The sequence below is a fragment of the Schistocerca piceifrons genome, chromosome X (assembly GCF_021461385.2).
Source record: "Schistocerca piceifrons isolate TAMUIC-IGC-003096 chromosome X, iqSchPice1.1, whole genome shotgun sequence".
NCBI lineage: Eukaryota > Metazoa > Arthropoda > Insecta > Orthoptera > Acrididae > Schistocerca > Schistocerca piceifrons.
The window spans coordinates 100,731,279-100,749,314 of record NC_060149.1 but is presented as its reverse complement, the minus strand read 5'-3'; the positions used below and the strand labels follow the sequence as shown (position 1 = coordinate 100,749,314).

The window sequence follows — 18,036 nt, the reverse complement described above, 5'->3', positions numbered from 1 at the left end:
GATATTTCGTCCCCCTTTTCCTCCTGCGAAATGCGGCAGAGTACGGCAGGTAAATGATTCACAAACCACGATTTAGTACCGTTAAGACGTTTTCTTTAAACATTGTCATAGCTGAAGGAATTTAGTTTCTTCTTAAATTGTCTTATGCAGCAACATTCACAGATATCTCAAATAGGAGAAACCCTTTATCCTGGTATGAAGGTTGTAAAACAAACTTCCCACAGTGTGTGTCTGTTGATCTTTTCATCTGATACCACTGCATAAGTATTTTGTCTAGATGATATCACAAGTAGTGCTCCTGTAGCTGTGGAAATCATTGGTTGAAATCGAGTTTAACACCAATGGGTGCAGAATTGCTAAATATTCAAAATGATTATCAACCTGAGTTCATCCACAAACTGAGGTGTATCTATAATATTGAAGCTGAACTGTGTATCCTTGTCTTCCTTGAGTGGGCATTGAAAGGCGTTTACACACACGTATACAATACTATGGATACTTCGAACGCAATAGTTAACGTTGCTCACATAAACTAATTTTGTTTTTTTTTTATTCTCCTGGGTCTTCAGCGTGCAATATGTGTTGTAGTTACAGTCTTAGACAAAAAAATTGACCGCCGAGTCCTTCACGTATGGTGAACAATACAGTCGTGCTCTGCTCAGAATTCTATGTCCAGCTATATGTTCGATCTGGCAACATTGTAGGCAGTCTTGGATGCATTCTGAGTACATCACTCTTGACTGCGACTGTAGTGTTGAGGTAAAACTCTAGACTAGCTAGTACGACGTCTGGCAACCGAAAGCACACGTTGACAAATTTTTTATCGCCCCTTTCCTCTCGGTGATGAAGCTATGAGTGTAGTTCAAGCGAATCTCTAATATATTTAGCTTTCTGTCAAATTTGTAATAACAGTTTGGTTCAACAATATTTTAGCGAGAGATTTCTTGGCCGACCACATGCCTCGGAGCACCGCATGCGTCTGAGTTCTCTGGGACCCGTTCGCTGCCTACCGGCAGGTGTTAAGACACTGCGCTGCCTCTCCTTCTGCCGACAACGTCTGCTCCACTCCTCACTCTCGACGGTGTAAAATGCTTTAATGTTGTTGAGTGGTGATCCATAAAATCTGTCACGATTTGTGTTTCTCACTCGATAGCGACGGAGGCACAAAACCGTTTTTATTTGATGAGTATTTTATTTCACTAGTATTTCACTAGTTCACTGAGTTGTCACTTACGTGCAGAATAGTATTTCCTTAGCCAAAATTTGAATTTTCTTTCTCAGTGTCTTAGTTTACATGAGGATTGTATAGCATGAGTCATTTGAATGGAAAGGGAATATCAAGTGAATTTAGCGAGTCAATTCAGTACCATACGCGGAAGTGATTGCACTGTCACATTGTTGTCAAATGTTTGTGACAGTGTTGCCAATTCTCAGCTGTGCTAGGAACAGCTCTGTAGCAGTATGCGAGGAGAATCCCGTGCTCGTGTCGTAGGAGGATACGCAGAGGAGGCGCAGGGTTTGGTTAATATGCAGCGTTTTCTCCTACCAGTTGTGTCAAAGATTCAGGTGTATAATCTTCCATCACGATCCACAAAATATATACGAGTAAAACACTTACCTTGTTACTTTGTGACAAAAGATTATTTCAGCACAGTAAAAAGTCTTTGGAAATCAACTTTGCAGACCTGTCACGGAAAGTAAGATAACAAACACTTTGAACCTCGAAATCGATTCCATCTATGTGCAGTATTGTGATCATACAAGTAGAATTTCATGAATTGCACGTGAATGTAGAAAAATGTTGGTGCAAATGGAAGCTATAAGAAACGCATGTAACTAATTATTCTGTGCCACGTGATAATCAATTCATTTGAAAAATCAGAAGAGAAGAAACTAAAAATTATGCCCATTAAGACAGAAACTAAAGTGCAGATGCGGGCACTGTGCAGATCTGCGCTTTTTCATCTTCAGATCTATACAAATAATGTATATTAACCAGCGTATTCATTGCTTTCGTAATGTTTCCGTCTTGTTTTATCTTCTAATGATGAACTGGATCCAAACCCATGAGTCTGATTGTTTCTTTGTATCCTTCCATCTACTATCTTTGTGTGTTATTGCTCAGTGTTCGAAAAGCTAAATATTATGCCTGCTCCCACGAGGTAGTAGAACGAGGTCGTAAGAAGGCTAACGAATTATAATCAAAATACTCTGAGACACCAGTTTGTCTGTTGTCATGGTGTTAAGAAATAGTTGGGTATTATTGCCTGCATCACCGGCATTCCGTTGTCGTCTTCTCTTAGTGAGATTTTCATATTACCCTGAACACAAGACGCAGAGGTAAATGTGTATATTCTCCGTGACGAAACATCCCACATTCCATTCATCCTGATCCATTCGTTACGTACATCGGCAGCAATGAGTGAGAGGAAAGCTTCTGTGAGGTGACGAATAACAATAACAATGGTAGTAATAACAAATCAGTAATCAAGGATGTTTACTGCATTACAGACAATTTTAACGATTAACAAAATGGTTCAAATGGCTCTGAGCACTATGGGACTCAACTGCTGTGGTCATCAGTCCCCTAGAACTTAGAACTAATTAAACCTAACTAACCTAAGGACATCACACACATCCATGCCCGAGGCAGGATTCGAACCTGCAACCGTAGCAGCAGCGCGGCTCCGGATTGGAGCGCCTAGAACCGCACGACCACCGCGGCCGGCCAACGATTAACAGAAGAACCAAGAAAGGCTGAGTGTTTAATTGGCGCACTGCATAGGTGTTCTTACCACTTTGTTACTGAATTCTGTTCTGGTTATTTGCAGAGAGAAAAGAAAGAACCCTGTAGCCATACAAATTGCTAGTACAACGAGATATTATCTATCAAATATCCTTGCTTTACATCACGAAACGAACATGGCGTCACCGAGCTGATATTTGAAATACATTTCTGTTTTCTCTCTCTGTCTCTCTTTTCCTTTTTCTTTTTATTTTTTGAGGAAAGCATCTAGTAGTGCGAGTAATAATCAAGTAGGCATATAATCTATTTACAGTTATTTTCATCGGGATGCATAATGCAAAAAATACACCTTTTAAGTGTGTTAGTCCGCAGCTCGTGGTCGTGCGGTAGTGTTCTCACTTCCCGCGCCTGGGTTCCCAGGTTCGATTCCCGGCGGGGTCAGGGATCTTCTCTGCCTCGTGATGACTGGGTGTTGTGTGCTGTCCTTAGGTTAGTTAGTTAGGTTTAAGTAGTTCTAAGTTCTAGGGGACTGATGACCATATATGTTAAGTCCCATAGTGCTCAGAGCCATTTGAACCATTTTTAAGTGTGTTATTGTGGAATTCCAGTTATTGACAGTCTATTCGTGAGCTTGCTCGCATTCAGTGGGGTGAGACTTATCACAGAAGCAAGCAAAACACAAATATTTCTTGCACCATGCGCAACACACAAACGAAATCTCGCTGCACTGACGCGTCGTCCGATATGTTGCTCGGAAATTTATGTTGCTAAATACAGCTCTATCAGATGTCAAATTGGATGCGTACCAAGTGTATAATAGTGTATCTTGAAATACACAGAAAAGGCACATAGAGATATTCGACTGGAACATAACCATGACAAAGATTGTAACTGGGGTCGACAGCATCGTCGTCTACCACCTTGACAACTCGAATGGTGACAGTCATCGCAAGGTTACTTACGTTTACTGGTATCAAAGTTACAGCATGAAAACACAAACATGTTAATAACCCGAAGATAATGTTGGAACCCATAGTAAAGTAAAGCAGTCATCAGTCGGAAGATCGGTTTGAACACCAGAGTGCTTTAATAGGCACAGTCTTGTTGGAGGTGGTATGCCGTTGCTTTCCTCCGACCTTTGGGTTGGCATACCTAGCCAGTTAAAAGGGGAACCTAAAGTTTAACGTAGCATTCGGACCACAGTGCAATTCGGCATTTTTCACATCAACAAACACTGCCCGGGGGGAAATAAAGGTAAAATGGCACCAAAAAAACGTGGGAATAACCATGGATCGAACCCGAGACCTTTGTATAAGTAGTCTTGCTCTTTACCACCATGTAACAGCTGGAACCTATGTACTAATAAAATGTTTTAATTGGAGACGCTCTTTCGGAGTACAGCATTGAAAATACGATTGTCAGTCTTCAGCTTTGGCCTCGATTTTTTCAAAGCTAGGGAGTGTCTAGCAGATAGCTAGAACGTCCATGCAATATTTGATCAAAATCGGTAGCGCACATGTCAGATCCTCTCCTTGTGATACTTATTTACAAATCGGAAGTTTGTGGAGACTGTTTCCCCCCGCTCCACACAACGAGCGTTTTAAGTGACATACAGCAATCTATGCAATAACTCGAATACACGAAACGCCACAGTTTGCTTTAGTCTTCCGTCTTAAAACATGTCTGTAATGATAAATGGCCCGTTTAGGTCATGCATATTGAATACAGAAGTGGAAGAGAGAGCACCACTAAATTCTACAATCCTTATGCATTGCATACACACAGAAATTACTGTTACAGTGTACTTTTGGAGAACAATGAGTGAATTGCGTATTTTGCGGTGAGAAAGAGCACTGGCAAACAGTCTTCGCTACATTAGGTTACTGAAACTGGTGTCACACTGAGCTAGAATCTATGGCCCGCGACTAAGTGTAAGGTCAATGAGTCAGATGCGGGTTTTGCAACTGTGAAATACTTTCCTACAAGACAGAAGCCAATATTAAATTTGAACTAATATTGCAAAAATTTTGAACTTTGATAGCTTAGAATGAAAATCTTTCTGTTTATTGCAAAGGAAAACAATTGATTTTATAAAACATTCTCTGTCATACACAACTTGAAACAGGTCACCTCGACCAAATCATATGGAAGAACTGACAGCGACGCATATCGGAAGGCAGTAAGAACCCTTGGCTTTTGGTTTGGCACTATTCGACAGCCATTTCTAGGCGCAAGTAAATGAAGAAAGGCAGCGCGTTTTTGTTATCAAGTAACGTCATCATAAATTACTTTAGTTTTAAATGTAATCTACGAGTAATTGCTGATGTTTGATATCAACATGAAAAGGATTCCGTAGACAGGGAAAGAACCTGTTCTTGGGCAACTACTTCTATAATAACCAAATGGCATTAAATGATCTTCAAACACATGTGTTCCAAAAGCGGTATGAAGAAAATGATAGTAATAATGACGGTAATAATCGAATTATCCGGTAACTTCACACTTCACAGTGGGGTTACTCGAACTAAGAAACTTGCTGAATTAGTGAAAATTTCAAAATGGCTTCACATCGAGGCTATGATGACAAGAAGAGTCTTTACATCCTGCTGACATGAGAATAACATAATGTCCGCGTCAGAAGCTTGCTTCTTTTTAACCATTTAATAGACTCGCATTTTTTCCACTGTGACTAAGTTTGTAAGCTAAGCACATCATCCGTTACAGCATACTCCTAGCTCTGGGAAATGTGGCCACAATGGTCTGGTGGAACGAACTATCACAGATGCAATGCGTGGGTTCAGGCATTTACTTTTAAGGGGCACAAACAAATTTTCTTTACCTCTGGTAAACTCAAGAGAAAGACGTTATAATCCAGAATCTGCATTAAACATCACGTTCCTTCATTACCAACTGGGCCGGCCAGGGTGGCCGAGCGGTTCTAAGCGCTACAGTCTGGAACCGCGCAACCGCTACGGTCGCAGGTTCGAATCCTGCCTTGGGCATGGATATTTGTGATATCCTTAGGTTAGTTAGGTTTAAGTAGTTCTACGTTCTAGGGGACTGATGACCTAAGAAGTTGAGTCCCATAGTGCTCAGAGCCATTTCAATTAACAACTGGCCAGAGCCGGTTTACGTTGGGAAAGTTAACACTTTGTCAACATGAGATTGTTTTGGATTGAGAAGTGACGGGAATTATGTTCAAAGTTCCATTATATTGATAACTTCAGCAGCCAGCAGAATTGCGTTTTAAAAAATGTAGCAGTGAATGCACTCGAATTCGCGACGTCTTATCTACGGTGCGCAACGCTTACTGTTAAGCTACCAGCTTACACGTAGCTACAGCAGTTCCAGAAGTATCCAACGATTCCTCCAGAACTACCATATTTAGCAATGCTGTGAGATATTGCATATGGCCAGATCTAGACTTCTGAGAGACAGACAGTTACAGCTTTTCTTTTGCACTGCACAATGTTTTCAACAAACAGATAGCACAATAGAGTAGCTCAAGTAGAAAGGAACACTTCCTATTTAAATTTCTGCATCCTACACTGTTGGCAGTTCTGTGTAGGTGGCAGTTACGTGATTGTATTTCGGTGATTACAAAACAGAGTCGATTGTATGCACTGGGTAGCTGGGGCAGGTAGTTCAGGGTGATTTGGTCAACCAAGTAAATGAATGTACTGAACATGCTGCAAACCACTACAGGGTGCCTGTGTGTCAGAAATCTCATCCAGTGTGGCGCAACGGCGTTACGATAGACAAATGAGCCACAGAGAACATGATATGATGGTCTGTTGGGTTGGTTATAGTTTTATGTACTTATGGTGTAGGTTCGATTCCAACTTCTGCCGATAATTTTTGATAGGGGGAGACAGATTCTATTCTCTTCTGGCTACCCTAAGTGAAGAAGGTATCATGCCATTGTGGTCTGAAATTCACATTAAACATGATATTCCTTCTCTACCAAGTAGACGTTGGGTTGAACCACAATAAAGTCAGGAGTGGCGACATCTAGAAACTCTATCACCAGTAACTTTTCTTATACTAGTTCTTTATTTCTAGTGACGAAACAAACGCTATGTATGGTCACAGGACACTTATTCCATCTTTTATTTGAGCTTCCGTAGGCCGGTAAAATTGGGTCTGAACTGGGAATGCAACTGAGACCGCCAATAACGCGGAATTTGATGCCTTCGTGACAATACAGCTAGACTACAATTTGTTGTTTGTTCAAAACTGCAGATTCCTGAACGTATACACATACTGCGCGTGAATGGGTTCGAATCCTGGCCAGGAACTAAAGTTTTCATTATGTCTTATCAAGCTATAGCATGAGAACGTCTATCTGCTGGTGGATCATAATTTTGATTTTAATGTATTTTCATCCGTTGTCAACATTAATGATATCTGACGATTTTGCCTCCTAGTGAGAGAACTATTTGAGAGATCACTGTAAGCTCAAGGATGTTATTCAAGGCTGCTTGTGGAGAGAAGTTCGGTAGCAGACGTCTCTTGGTGTGCAGTTAACAATGATGTGCGTTCGGCTCGATTCCCAGTCAGCACTGAAATCTTCGTCATATTATTTCTAGTTCAAACATGCTCACATGTCGCTGCTGGTGTAACAAACCCATATTTAACGTTCGTTTTCTCTAGAATGTAACAGCGATAGGTGCCTGGTTAGAGTCCTGGGAAGGAAAAAATTAATGTTTCTTCTCGTCATTTCAGTTACAGCTAGCTACTACCGAGAAAATCCGATATGTTACAGTTGATTGTGCTTCGACATCAATCCGATTAGGTTCTGGGTTCGAATCCCTGACCAACACAAAGCTTGACCTCACGGCATTTCAAGTAATTTACTGGTGAAGAAGCAATATTTAACATCTCTCGTAGTTCGTTAACAGGGACAATAGATGCTGTGTAGGAATTCCCGTCCATTTAAATGTTGACGTTACGTAATTTAAAGTTGATATTTGCTAACTGATACTGTCTAAAATCGAGGTATATCACTCTCTGTATGCCTAGTCAGGAATGACTGTTAGTTTCCGTCAGTCACGAAATCTTTACTTAGTCTGCATGACCTGGGTTTGAATCCATATGCAGAACGAGACGGTTCGTCATGTCATTTGAAGTTCATACATATTCTAAACTAGCTGCTCGTGAATAACTTAAATTTTTAATGTCATTTTGTGTTAAATAGTAGGTACGGTATGTTACTTTGAAGAGAAAATCATGAATACGACCAACTTACTACGTGCATTACCTATCTGACGTAGTAATGAGAGTGGTAATATTTCAGGTATGTCATTTATTGTAATAAATGTGTGCTTACAAGCCTTAAGGACAGTCCTGTCTGTGGGAAGGTGTTTCCTGACATTTGTAGTTTCGTGGTATTACTTTACATCTTGAGTTATTGCGATACAGAACAGCGTTTTCTAGTGGTGACTTGTTGGAACCATTTTCAATAGTCAAACGACTGTACCGAGGAGCGATTAGAGGACCTGCTAGACGGCTGCGTTATGTGGGTTTCATGCAAATCAGGCGAAATGCAATTCATGTCGTTCGGATACTTTTGAGCACGACTGTACCAGTTTCTCTGGCTCTTCAGTGTATTAATGTATAGCATTTTTATTCTTTTATGTGTATCGAGTGTGGACAAAGCACTTCGGAGAGGGGAGAGTTGGATCAAAGTATACGGGTCCACATGCTTTAGCAGAATCCGTGTATAATTGTTCGATGTCGAATGGTTCATTTCTTCTCGCAAACACCTGCCGAAGGAGGTCACATTATGATTTAGACTCTGTTGGACAATTAATCATTCCGGATGTGAGATGTTTAAACTCTGTTGAAAAGTTACTCATTCCGGATGGGAGATATGTAATAGATTTCCCTTTAGGATGCCCAACTCTAATGACACGTGTAAGAGCAATTTGATGCTCACTGGGATCCTCCAAGCGACTTCGCTGAACATTAACTTCTAAATTATTATAAAGTTAGCCTGCGTGTAGTAAAATAGCGGTTTAATAGGTTTCTATATGCTAGAAATATTTTTGTATCAGATAGAAAATTGTGATTTTCATTGCACTTCACTGTGATGCGATTCTTATAACCATCAGAACTGCAACGGTCACTACACTTCACCCCAAGCGGAAATAAGAGAGTATCTGCAGATGATTTCGTAGCTGTACGGGTGTCAGCTGCTACTGCGGATGTGGTATCGATGTCATCATGATCATTATCTTTATCATATTCTTTGGCAGGAGTTCCATGTATGTGCAACATCGGGTTGGACAGCTGAAAAGTTGGGGAGACTTCCGTTGCGGGCGTTGCTGTACAGGACCGTTTCTTCCTTCAGCAGCCCCCCAGCTTGAGGAGTGGATGCAGGTGTTCAGTACATGGTCTACCCTCGAAAAAAGTTGACGAATTTCACGTGGCGTGATTCTGCCGTGATGAGGAAGTCTCTTCTTGTCTTGTGGACTGATCATTATGAGTCGATCGTCTGTGTTAAAGCTTTCTTAATGTTCAGTATCTCTTGCACAGAATTGATGTAACTCACTGAGATGTAACTCAATAGCATCATGTCAGCTATGAAATTCATGAAGTCAAGATGCCTCTTCGAAATAAGCTCTGCAGTGATTGGTGCTGTAATGTCGTCAAAATGTGACTTTCCTCTCCTTGGCAGTATAGGCACGATGCCGATTCCTGGTTACTGTCAACGGGGACTTGTGCTTCCGTTTCATGTGCAGCGTGCTTTCTTTTCTATGATTTACGAAGATCTGATGCGGATTTCACCACTCTACGTTTGTATTTCCAGCTATTTCGAGTTCTGTCAGCACTGCATAAGTTGCACAGTCTTTCACAGGTGAGTCACATTTCTTGTTAGAGTTGAAACGTGGGATACAGACAGATTTCTCGTTGATTTTTGTGCGTGCACTTTTCTGGTTGCCCTCTGCTTCACAATGAGAGCACACTCGCTCCTTCTTGGTGTGACCTAGGTCACATTTGTAACATTTTGCCACGTCCACATAATCATTCATTCCTAGAGGAGAGAAATCGACACATACTTTTTACTATCGGTGCAAAAACTTACGGACACCAGGGGTGATTTTCATTACATGATTGACATAGACCTCCCGGGGTCCGGTTTGGAATCTCAGTAGGACCTGAAACTTCCTGGTAGATTAAACCTGTGTGCCGGACCGAGACTTGAACGCGGGACCTTTGCTTTTCGCAGGCAAGCGCTACACCAACTTAGCTACCCAAGCACGAATCATGACCCGTCGTCATAGCCTTACTACCAACGGTACCTCATGTTGTACCTTCCAAACTTCACAAAAGCTTACAGGACTAGCGCTCCTGGAAGGAAGGCTATCACATAGACATGGCATAGTGACAGCCTGGCGGATGTTTCCAGAATGAAATTTTCACTCTGCAGCGGAATGTGCACTGATATGAAACTTCCTGGTGGATTCAAGTTGTATGCCTGACCGACACTCGAATTCTGGACCTTTGCCTCTCGTGAGCAAGTGCTCTACCGACTGAGCTATCCAAGCACGACTCACGGCCCGTCCTCACAGGTTTACTCTACCAGGAAGTTTCATGTCAGTGCATAGTTGTGGCTAGGCTATGTCTCCACAGCATCTTTTCTTCCAGGAGCACTAGTCCTGCAAGTTTTGCTGGAGAGCTTCTGTGAAGTTTGGAAGGGCGGAGATGAAGTACTGGCGGAAGTAAAGCTGTGAGGACGGATCGTGAGTCGTACTTGGGTAGCTCAGTCGTTAGAGCACTTTCCGGTGAAAGGCAAAGGCCCTGAGTTCGAGTTTCGGTCCGCTACACAAGTTTAATCTACTATGAAGTTTCATATCAGCGGACACTCCGCTGCAGAGTGAAAATTTCATTAAGTCTTTCATTTAAAAAAATAAATAAATTCTTCTGTTGCACATGCCCAGCCAGGTTCAGCTCATTTATGTCTTGGAATAGTTCTTTGTCATCCACTTGCTTGGGCACAATGTACACAATTATCAGAGGCCTCTTCTTCTTCGATTGTGCACATTTAATGCTGTGTATCTGATCAGGCTTCTGGTGAAGCTTTTTGCAGTCTCCAACATTGTCTGTTTCCTCTACGACAACGCTAAAGGGTGTCCGACTCGATCTGATCCTAACTTGGCTTTCCTCGAGTTTATTGCAGCAATAAGTGTCCTCCTGACATCTTTGGCCCTCTTGTTCTGGGTGGGTCTAAAAAAATGTGTTGATTATTATCTTTGCTGAGTTCAAATGTGTGCGAATTCCTAAGGGACCAAACTGCTGAGGTCATTAGTCACTAGACTTACTCACTACTTAAACTAACTTATGCTGAGAACAACACACACACCGATGCCCGAGGGAGGACTCGAACCTCCGGCGGGAGGGGCCGCGCAATCCGTGACATGGCGCCTCTAACCGCGCGGCCACTCTGCGCGGCTTGTTTGCTGTTTTCCGTGCCTTATCTGTTGTACTTAGCTTCTGCGACAGCAGCGCATGAAAGAATACACGTAGGTGACAGTTCGGAGTTCTACTGGTCTAGAAGCTCATCACGGGCTTTCAGTAGTCCAGAATGTGGTTTATGGGTAACCTGACGTAATCTTCCATTTTCCTCTCACAGTTTCTGTATCTGACCAAGCAACCTCGAGTGAAACATGGCCCATTTGGACTCTTTCTGGGTTAGTTCGTATATTACAGAGGCAGGAATCTTATTCGCTTCTTGAAATTAAGTGACGCTGTCATCGTAGAACGTCACAGATGATTCCCCTCCCAGATTCAGTGGTAGGTGAACATCCCGTGTTATGTCGCCGTCGAGGCGATGGCACTCGTTTGCTTTGACATGTATCATGGTGCTCTTTCCTTTTCTACATAAAACCACAGTTGAATGCTGGTGTCATAATAATGTACTCTTCTAGCACTTTTAACTACTAATTCAGTACAGAAATACAGAAAGAGACAAAACGTTCGTGAGTGAATGACAATGTTAATAAAAATTGTACGCCTCTTTGTTGCAGTTTCATATTTCTGGCTCGTCGTAGTCTGTCTAGAGGTAGATCAGATGTCCTATGTTTTTAATTTCATAGTGATGACGCTTCTTCATGGCGTCACAACACAAATTTTATCACGCATTTTGATACGTCATAATGGTATAAATGTAAGCTAATCTTCTTTTTTGTGCTAAAGAGAGTTTCAACATACATTTTTCATACTCATAAAACAAAGACTAACTGAGCTGTACATTCACAGTCTGTCCAACACCTCTCAATATGTGTCTGCACTGACATCAGGAAATGAAATGAACGCTTTGGCGCGGATTCAGATCTATATTTTAGAACATGAGCTTCTGATAGGTTCTAGAAGCGGTAATTGATCAAATTACTTGTTATACTAAGTTACTGTTTTTATATAAGTGGGGAATTTAAACAAAACTGAATATTTTGATGATTGCAAAAATATAAGGATAAAAATAGCAACATTGTTTTAAATAATCACGAGATATAACTTTTAAAATTATGGAATGTGTCACATGTATTACACAATACATATTTAGCTTTTAAGATTTGTAAAATTATTTTTTAAAAAAGTTAAGTGTGTTTCGAGAACACAACAATAGTTTTCTATTTACTGAGCTGTAAAACTTCACAGAAAATCACGTGAATTACATTTGGAAAAATATATCAGCCCCCTAGAACTTAAAACTACTTAAACCTAACTAACCTAAGGACATCACACACATCCATGCCCGAGGCAGGATTCGAACCTGCGACCGTTGCAGTCGCTCGGTTCCAGACTGTAGCGCCTAGAACCGCTCGGCCACCCCGGCCGGCTGGGGAGGGACACAGGGCTGTTACAACGATGTTAGTATTTCAGGCTTTTATAATTTTCATACGTTTTAAACACATTCATCTATAAGTATTTTCGCAAGAGCGCTAAAATACTTGCCACGGAGCGTCCGATATCCTCAAAAACACACATGCTCAGTGTGGGAGCTGGATTTGGCCTTCTCTGTGGTTCACAACACGCGACCAGGAGACGACAAAATCCAGGAAGCTGTAGCATCTTAATATAAGTGCTGGAGAAACCCTAGAACTTTTTAATACCATACGTTGAAGAAAGAAGGAAGATTGGGGTTTAAAGTGTCGTCGACAGCGTGGTCATTAGAGACGGAGCACAAGCTCGGATTACGAAAGGATGGGGAAGGAAATTGACTGTGCCCTTTCTGAAGAAAGGACATTTGCTGGAGTGATTTAGGGAAATCACGGAAAACCCAAATCTGGATGGTCGGACGGGGCAAGACCACCTACAATAAAATGTATTGTAGGTGGTTTGGACGGGGATTTGAACCACCGTCGACCTCTCGAATGCGAATCACGTATGTAGAACAATTCCCAAAGCCGTAGAAAGAAACTATTTTAAAAGGTCAAACTTGGGAAGGATCGAACGAGGAGTTGTCGTTGTCATAGTATTGTCCTCACTAAGTATCCAACATTGACCACGTCCAGAAGTGCAGACTGCAGCATGTCGATCCACATATTATGAAACTGAATCTTGATTTCCTGACAGAATGTTGATGGCCTCAGAAGGAGCAACTGTGTTAAAACACACAGATTTTTACAAATTTACGTGTAGCTGTATGTGTAGAGCTTGGAAGCAAACTGACGTTCCTTATGGAACATAATTTTTTCCACAAGGTATATTTTCAGATTATTTCTTATGATATTGATTTTTCCATTAATTTCTTTGTTCACGAATACCATGTGGTGATAATGTGTTGTGGAAATATAAAGATGTATAATAATAAAACAGCAGCTAAAGTTCTTGTTAATTCATTGACACTGCACTTCCGACAGAGGTAGAATGTTTCATACTGGAAACGTGAAGGAGATTAGTCGCTAACTGAAATCCATTGTGTCAATAGATCATAGCATAAATAGAAAAACTGTTTCATTATTATAGTTTTGTTTAGTCAATCGCTGCTGAAAAACAAGCGTTGTGTAACATTATAAAAGTAAACTCCTTTTGATAACTCGAGGAGTTGCTGCATTCAAACATGCCCTTTAAATTTTTCAGAAGTACAACTTCACGGAGACAGAAGCTGCTCAACGCATGGAAAGATATCACTGGTTGGCTCCAGAGCAGCTGTTGAATTCTGCTGGCTGCTGCAAGGCTAGTGATGTGTTCAGTACAGGTATATTCTTCTGGGAACTACATACAGGTGAGCTGACTCCGCTAAACTGTGCGTATACATGGAGAAAATGTGGAAATATTGCGTTAAGTGCATGCTTGTACATAAATACAGATACTAGACAAGTTGTATTTGAACGCGAAGGGCAAGTGTAAAATGTCCTCAATACATTGCAAATGTCAGTCGTAGCCATAATTTTGTTCTGAGTAGTTGTGAGTGCATTAAGTGAATTCGACCGTGGGAAAACTGATGGTGCTCTTACTATGGGTGTTTCCGTAACCAAGGAACCGACATATTTGGTGTTTCAAGGAGGCAGAATCTAAGACTTATAACGCATGCGGGGAAAGAGGAAAATCATCATCTGCTAAGTCGCAACACCAGCGAAAATATGTGTTGAGTCATCGTGACGGATGATCATTGAAAGAGATCGTTACATAGGACAATAGCTACCAAAGTTACTTCAGAATTGAACGTCGCACTTGCGAACCCTGTCAGCACCAAAACAAATCGAAGAGAGCTCCATAAGAAGGGAATTGCATGGCGAGTTGGAATATTACAAAACGGCTTATCAGTGATACAAATGTCTGCCATGGAGTCTTGTTTCATACTGCTTACAACTTCTGGCCGAGTTAACGTCCCAAGAGTGAAACATGGAGGGGGTTCAGTGATGATTTGGGCAGCCATGTAGTGGTATTTCGTGGGCCCTATGGTTACTCTTCGAGGTCGCATTACTACCAAGAACTATGTGACCATTATGGCTGATCAGGTCCATCTCATGGTGCACTAAAATTGCTACACCAAGAAGAAATGCAGATGATAAACGGCTATTCATTGTACAAATATATTACACTAGAACCGACATGTGATTTTATTTTCACACGATTTGGGTGCATAGATCCTGAGAAATCAGTACCCAGAACAACCACCTCTGGCCGTAATAACGGCCTTGATATGCCTGGGCAATGAGTCAAACAGAACTTGGATGGCGTGTACAGGTACAGCCGTCCATGCAGCTCCAACACGATACCACAGTTCATCAAGACTAGTGACTGGCGTATTGTGACGAGCCAGTTGCTCGGCCACCATTGACCAGACGTTTTCAGTTGGTGAGAGATTTGGAGAATGTGCCGGCCAGGGCAGCAGTCGAACATTTTCTGTATCCAGAAAGGCCCGTACAGGACCTGCAACATGCGTTCGTGCATTATCCTGCTAAAATGTAGGGTTTCGCAGGGATCGAATGAAGGGTAGAGCCACGGGTCGTAACACATCTGAAATGTAACGTCCACTGTTCAAAGTGCCGTCAATGCGAACAAGAGGTGACCGAGACGTGTAACCAATGGCACCCCATACCATCACACCGGGTCATACGCCAGTATGGCGATGACGAATACACGCTTCCAATGTGCGTTCACCGCGATGTCAACAAACACGGATGCGACCATCATGATGCTGTAAACAGAACCCGGATTCATCTGAAAAAATGACGTTTTGCCATTCGTGCACCCAGGTTCGTAGTTGAGTACACCATCGCAACCGCTCCTGTCTGTGATGCAGCGTCAAGGGTAAACGCAGCCATGGTCTCCGAGCTGATAGTCCATGCTGCTGCAGACGTCGTCGAACTGCTCGTGCAGATGGTTGTTGTCTTGCAAACGTCCCCATCTGTTGACCCAGGGATCGAGACGCGGCTGCACGATCCGTTACAGCCATGCGGATGAGATGCCTGTCATCTCGACTGCTAGTGATACGAGGCCGTTGGGATCCAGCACGGCGTCCCGTATTACTCTCCTGAACCCACTGATTCCATATTCTGCTTACAGTCACTGGATCTCTACCAACGCCAGCAGCAATGTCTCGTTACGATAAACGCAATCGCGATAGGCTACAATCCGACCTTTATCAAAGTCGGAAGCGTAATGGTACGCATTTCTCCTCCTTACACGAGGCATCACAACAACGTTTCACCAGGCAACGCCGGTCAACTGCTGTTTGTGTATGAGAAATCGGTTAGAAACTTTCCTCATGTCAGCACATTGTAGGTGTCGCCACCGACGCCAACCTTGTGTGAATGCTCTGAAAAGCTAATCATTTGCATATCACAGCATCTTCTTCCTGTCGGCTAAATTTCGCGTCTGTAGCACGTCATCTTCGTGGTGTAGCAATTTTAATGGCCAGTAGTGTACTTTCTTAGTAGTCTGCTTTCGTGCCCTCTACCTTCCACTGTAGGCATCGACTATTTCCTCTGAAGACATCTATATGTTTCACAACTGTAAAATGAAGTCCGCCCATGAATATCCATTCCGTCAAAGAATATTTGATATTTTCTCATGTTTCATGAAACCTTATGATCCAAATAACTCGGTGATGGAACGAGTTGTTACATAATTCACAGAATGTTGATGGAAAATTAAAACACGCTTTAAATGTAAATCAAAAACCAAAACCAAACATTTGGATTAAAATGTGCAAATAAGAAAAATATCATAGTGGGCCCAAATAAGTCATTTGAATTATATTTAAAAATCTGAAATTGGTGAATCAAATAATTCAGTTCTGCTGGAAACATGTTGAAAATTGGCCCTGCTGAAAATGGTGTATTTTTCTACCATTGTTTGGGGAAATGTTATCCAAGTACATACTGATTTCTCAGGGTAGTTCACTGAGCGAGTAACGCAGTTCTTTTTTTTTAGTAAGCCCATATTATTAACCACAAATTCTTTGAGGCAGAATATTTATGAGGGCGCCGCAGTCGAAGATCGAAGGTTGTGGAACAACAGCCAGCATGAAGTTAGAAACCGAAGCCACAGTTCGTTGTGATTGCCCTTTTTTGAGCTGAGAATATATTTCACGAACGCATAGAGCGATCTCAAAATGTGCAGTCATAGGAGAAAATGGAGTGAAAGTATGCAAAGTAAAGAAGCTGTCACGTTTCAATAACAGAAACAGTGTACATTAGTCGCACTGAAGATAATTACATTCACTTACTGCAGAAGAACCTGGAAATGATACTAAACAGAAAGCTCTTTATACCGGGTGATCAAAAAGTCAGTATAAATTTGGAAACTTAATAAACCACGGAATAATGTAGATAGAGAGGTAAAGATTGACACACATGCTTGGATTTGACATGGGGTTTTATTAGAACCACCCCAGATTGCTAAACGCGTGAAAGATCTCTTACACCCGTCGTTTGGTGATGATCGTGTGCTCAGCCGCCACTTTCGTCGTGCTTGGCTTCCCAGGTCCCCAGACCTCAGCCCGTGCGATTATTAGCTTTGGGGTTACCTGAAGTCGCAAATGTATCGTGATCGACCGACATCTCTAGGGATGCTGAAAGACAACATCCGACGCCAATGCCTCACCATAACTCCGCACATGCTTTACAGTGCTGTTCACAACATTATTCATCGACTACAGCTAGTGTTGAGGAATGATGGTGGACAAATTGAGCATTTCCTGTAAAGAACATCATCTTTGCTTTGTCTCACTTTGTTATGCTAATTATTGCTATTCTTATCAGATGAAGCACCATCCGTCGGACATTTTTTGAACTTTTGTATTTTTTTGGTTCTAATAAAACCTCATGTCATTCCAAGCATGTGTGTCAATTTATACCTCTCTATCCACATTATTCCGTGATTTATTCAGTTTTCAAATTTATACTGACTTTTTGATCACCCAGTATGTCTTCAAACCTAAAAATTTCAAATTTTTTACACCACATATTATACAGTCACATTGTGATGATGAAATATTCATTTTATGAGAGTTACATGTCAGAAATTGCGTGAGATGCGTCTGTTTGTATATACCAGCTTTTCGATAGCATTGGAGAGTTCCTTGAAATTGTGGTACAGCTTACCGTACTTCACGGAGATAAATCTTCCGGCGCATCTACGGATGTACACATTGGGAGTATTAATATGACTATTACAGTTCACAGTATAAATAAATGAGCTAGTGGTTAACCTCGGAAGCTCCATTGGGCTATTCATGGATGATGCTGTTTTATGTTGAGAAGCCGCAGCACTGGAAATCTGTAGCAAAAAGCAGGACGATCTGTAAGATTTGACACAGGGATTGGCAGTTGACC

The 18,036-nt window shown here is 41.7% G+C and overlaps 1 protein-coding gene across 1 annotated transcript in view; it reads left to right on the top strand.

The window, feature by feature from the left end:
• LOC124722972 overlaps positions 1 to 18,036 on the top strand; it is a 210,686-nt gene that overhangs the window by 117,008 nt on the left and 75,642 nt on the right. Inside the window, exon 7 of the mRNA XM_047248140.1 lies at positions 13,832 to 13,976. Coding sequence (XP_047104096.1) covers positions 13,832 to 13,976 — 145 coding nt within the window. The remainder of the gene's footprint in view (positions 1 to 13,831; positions 13,977 to 18,036) is intronic.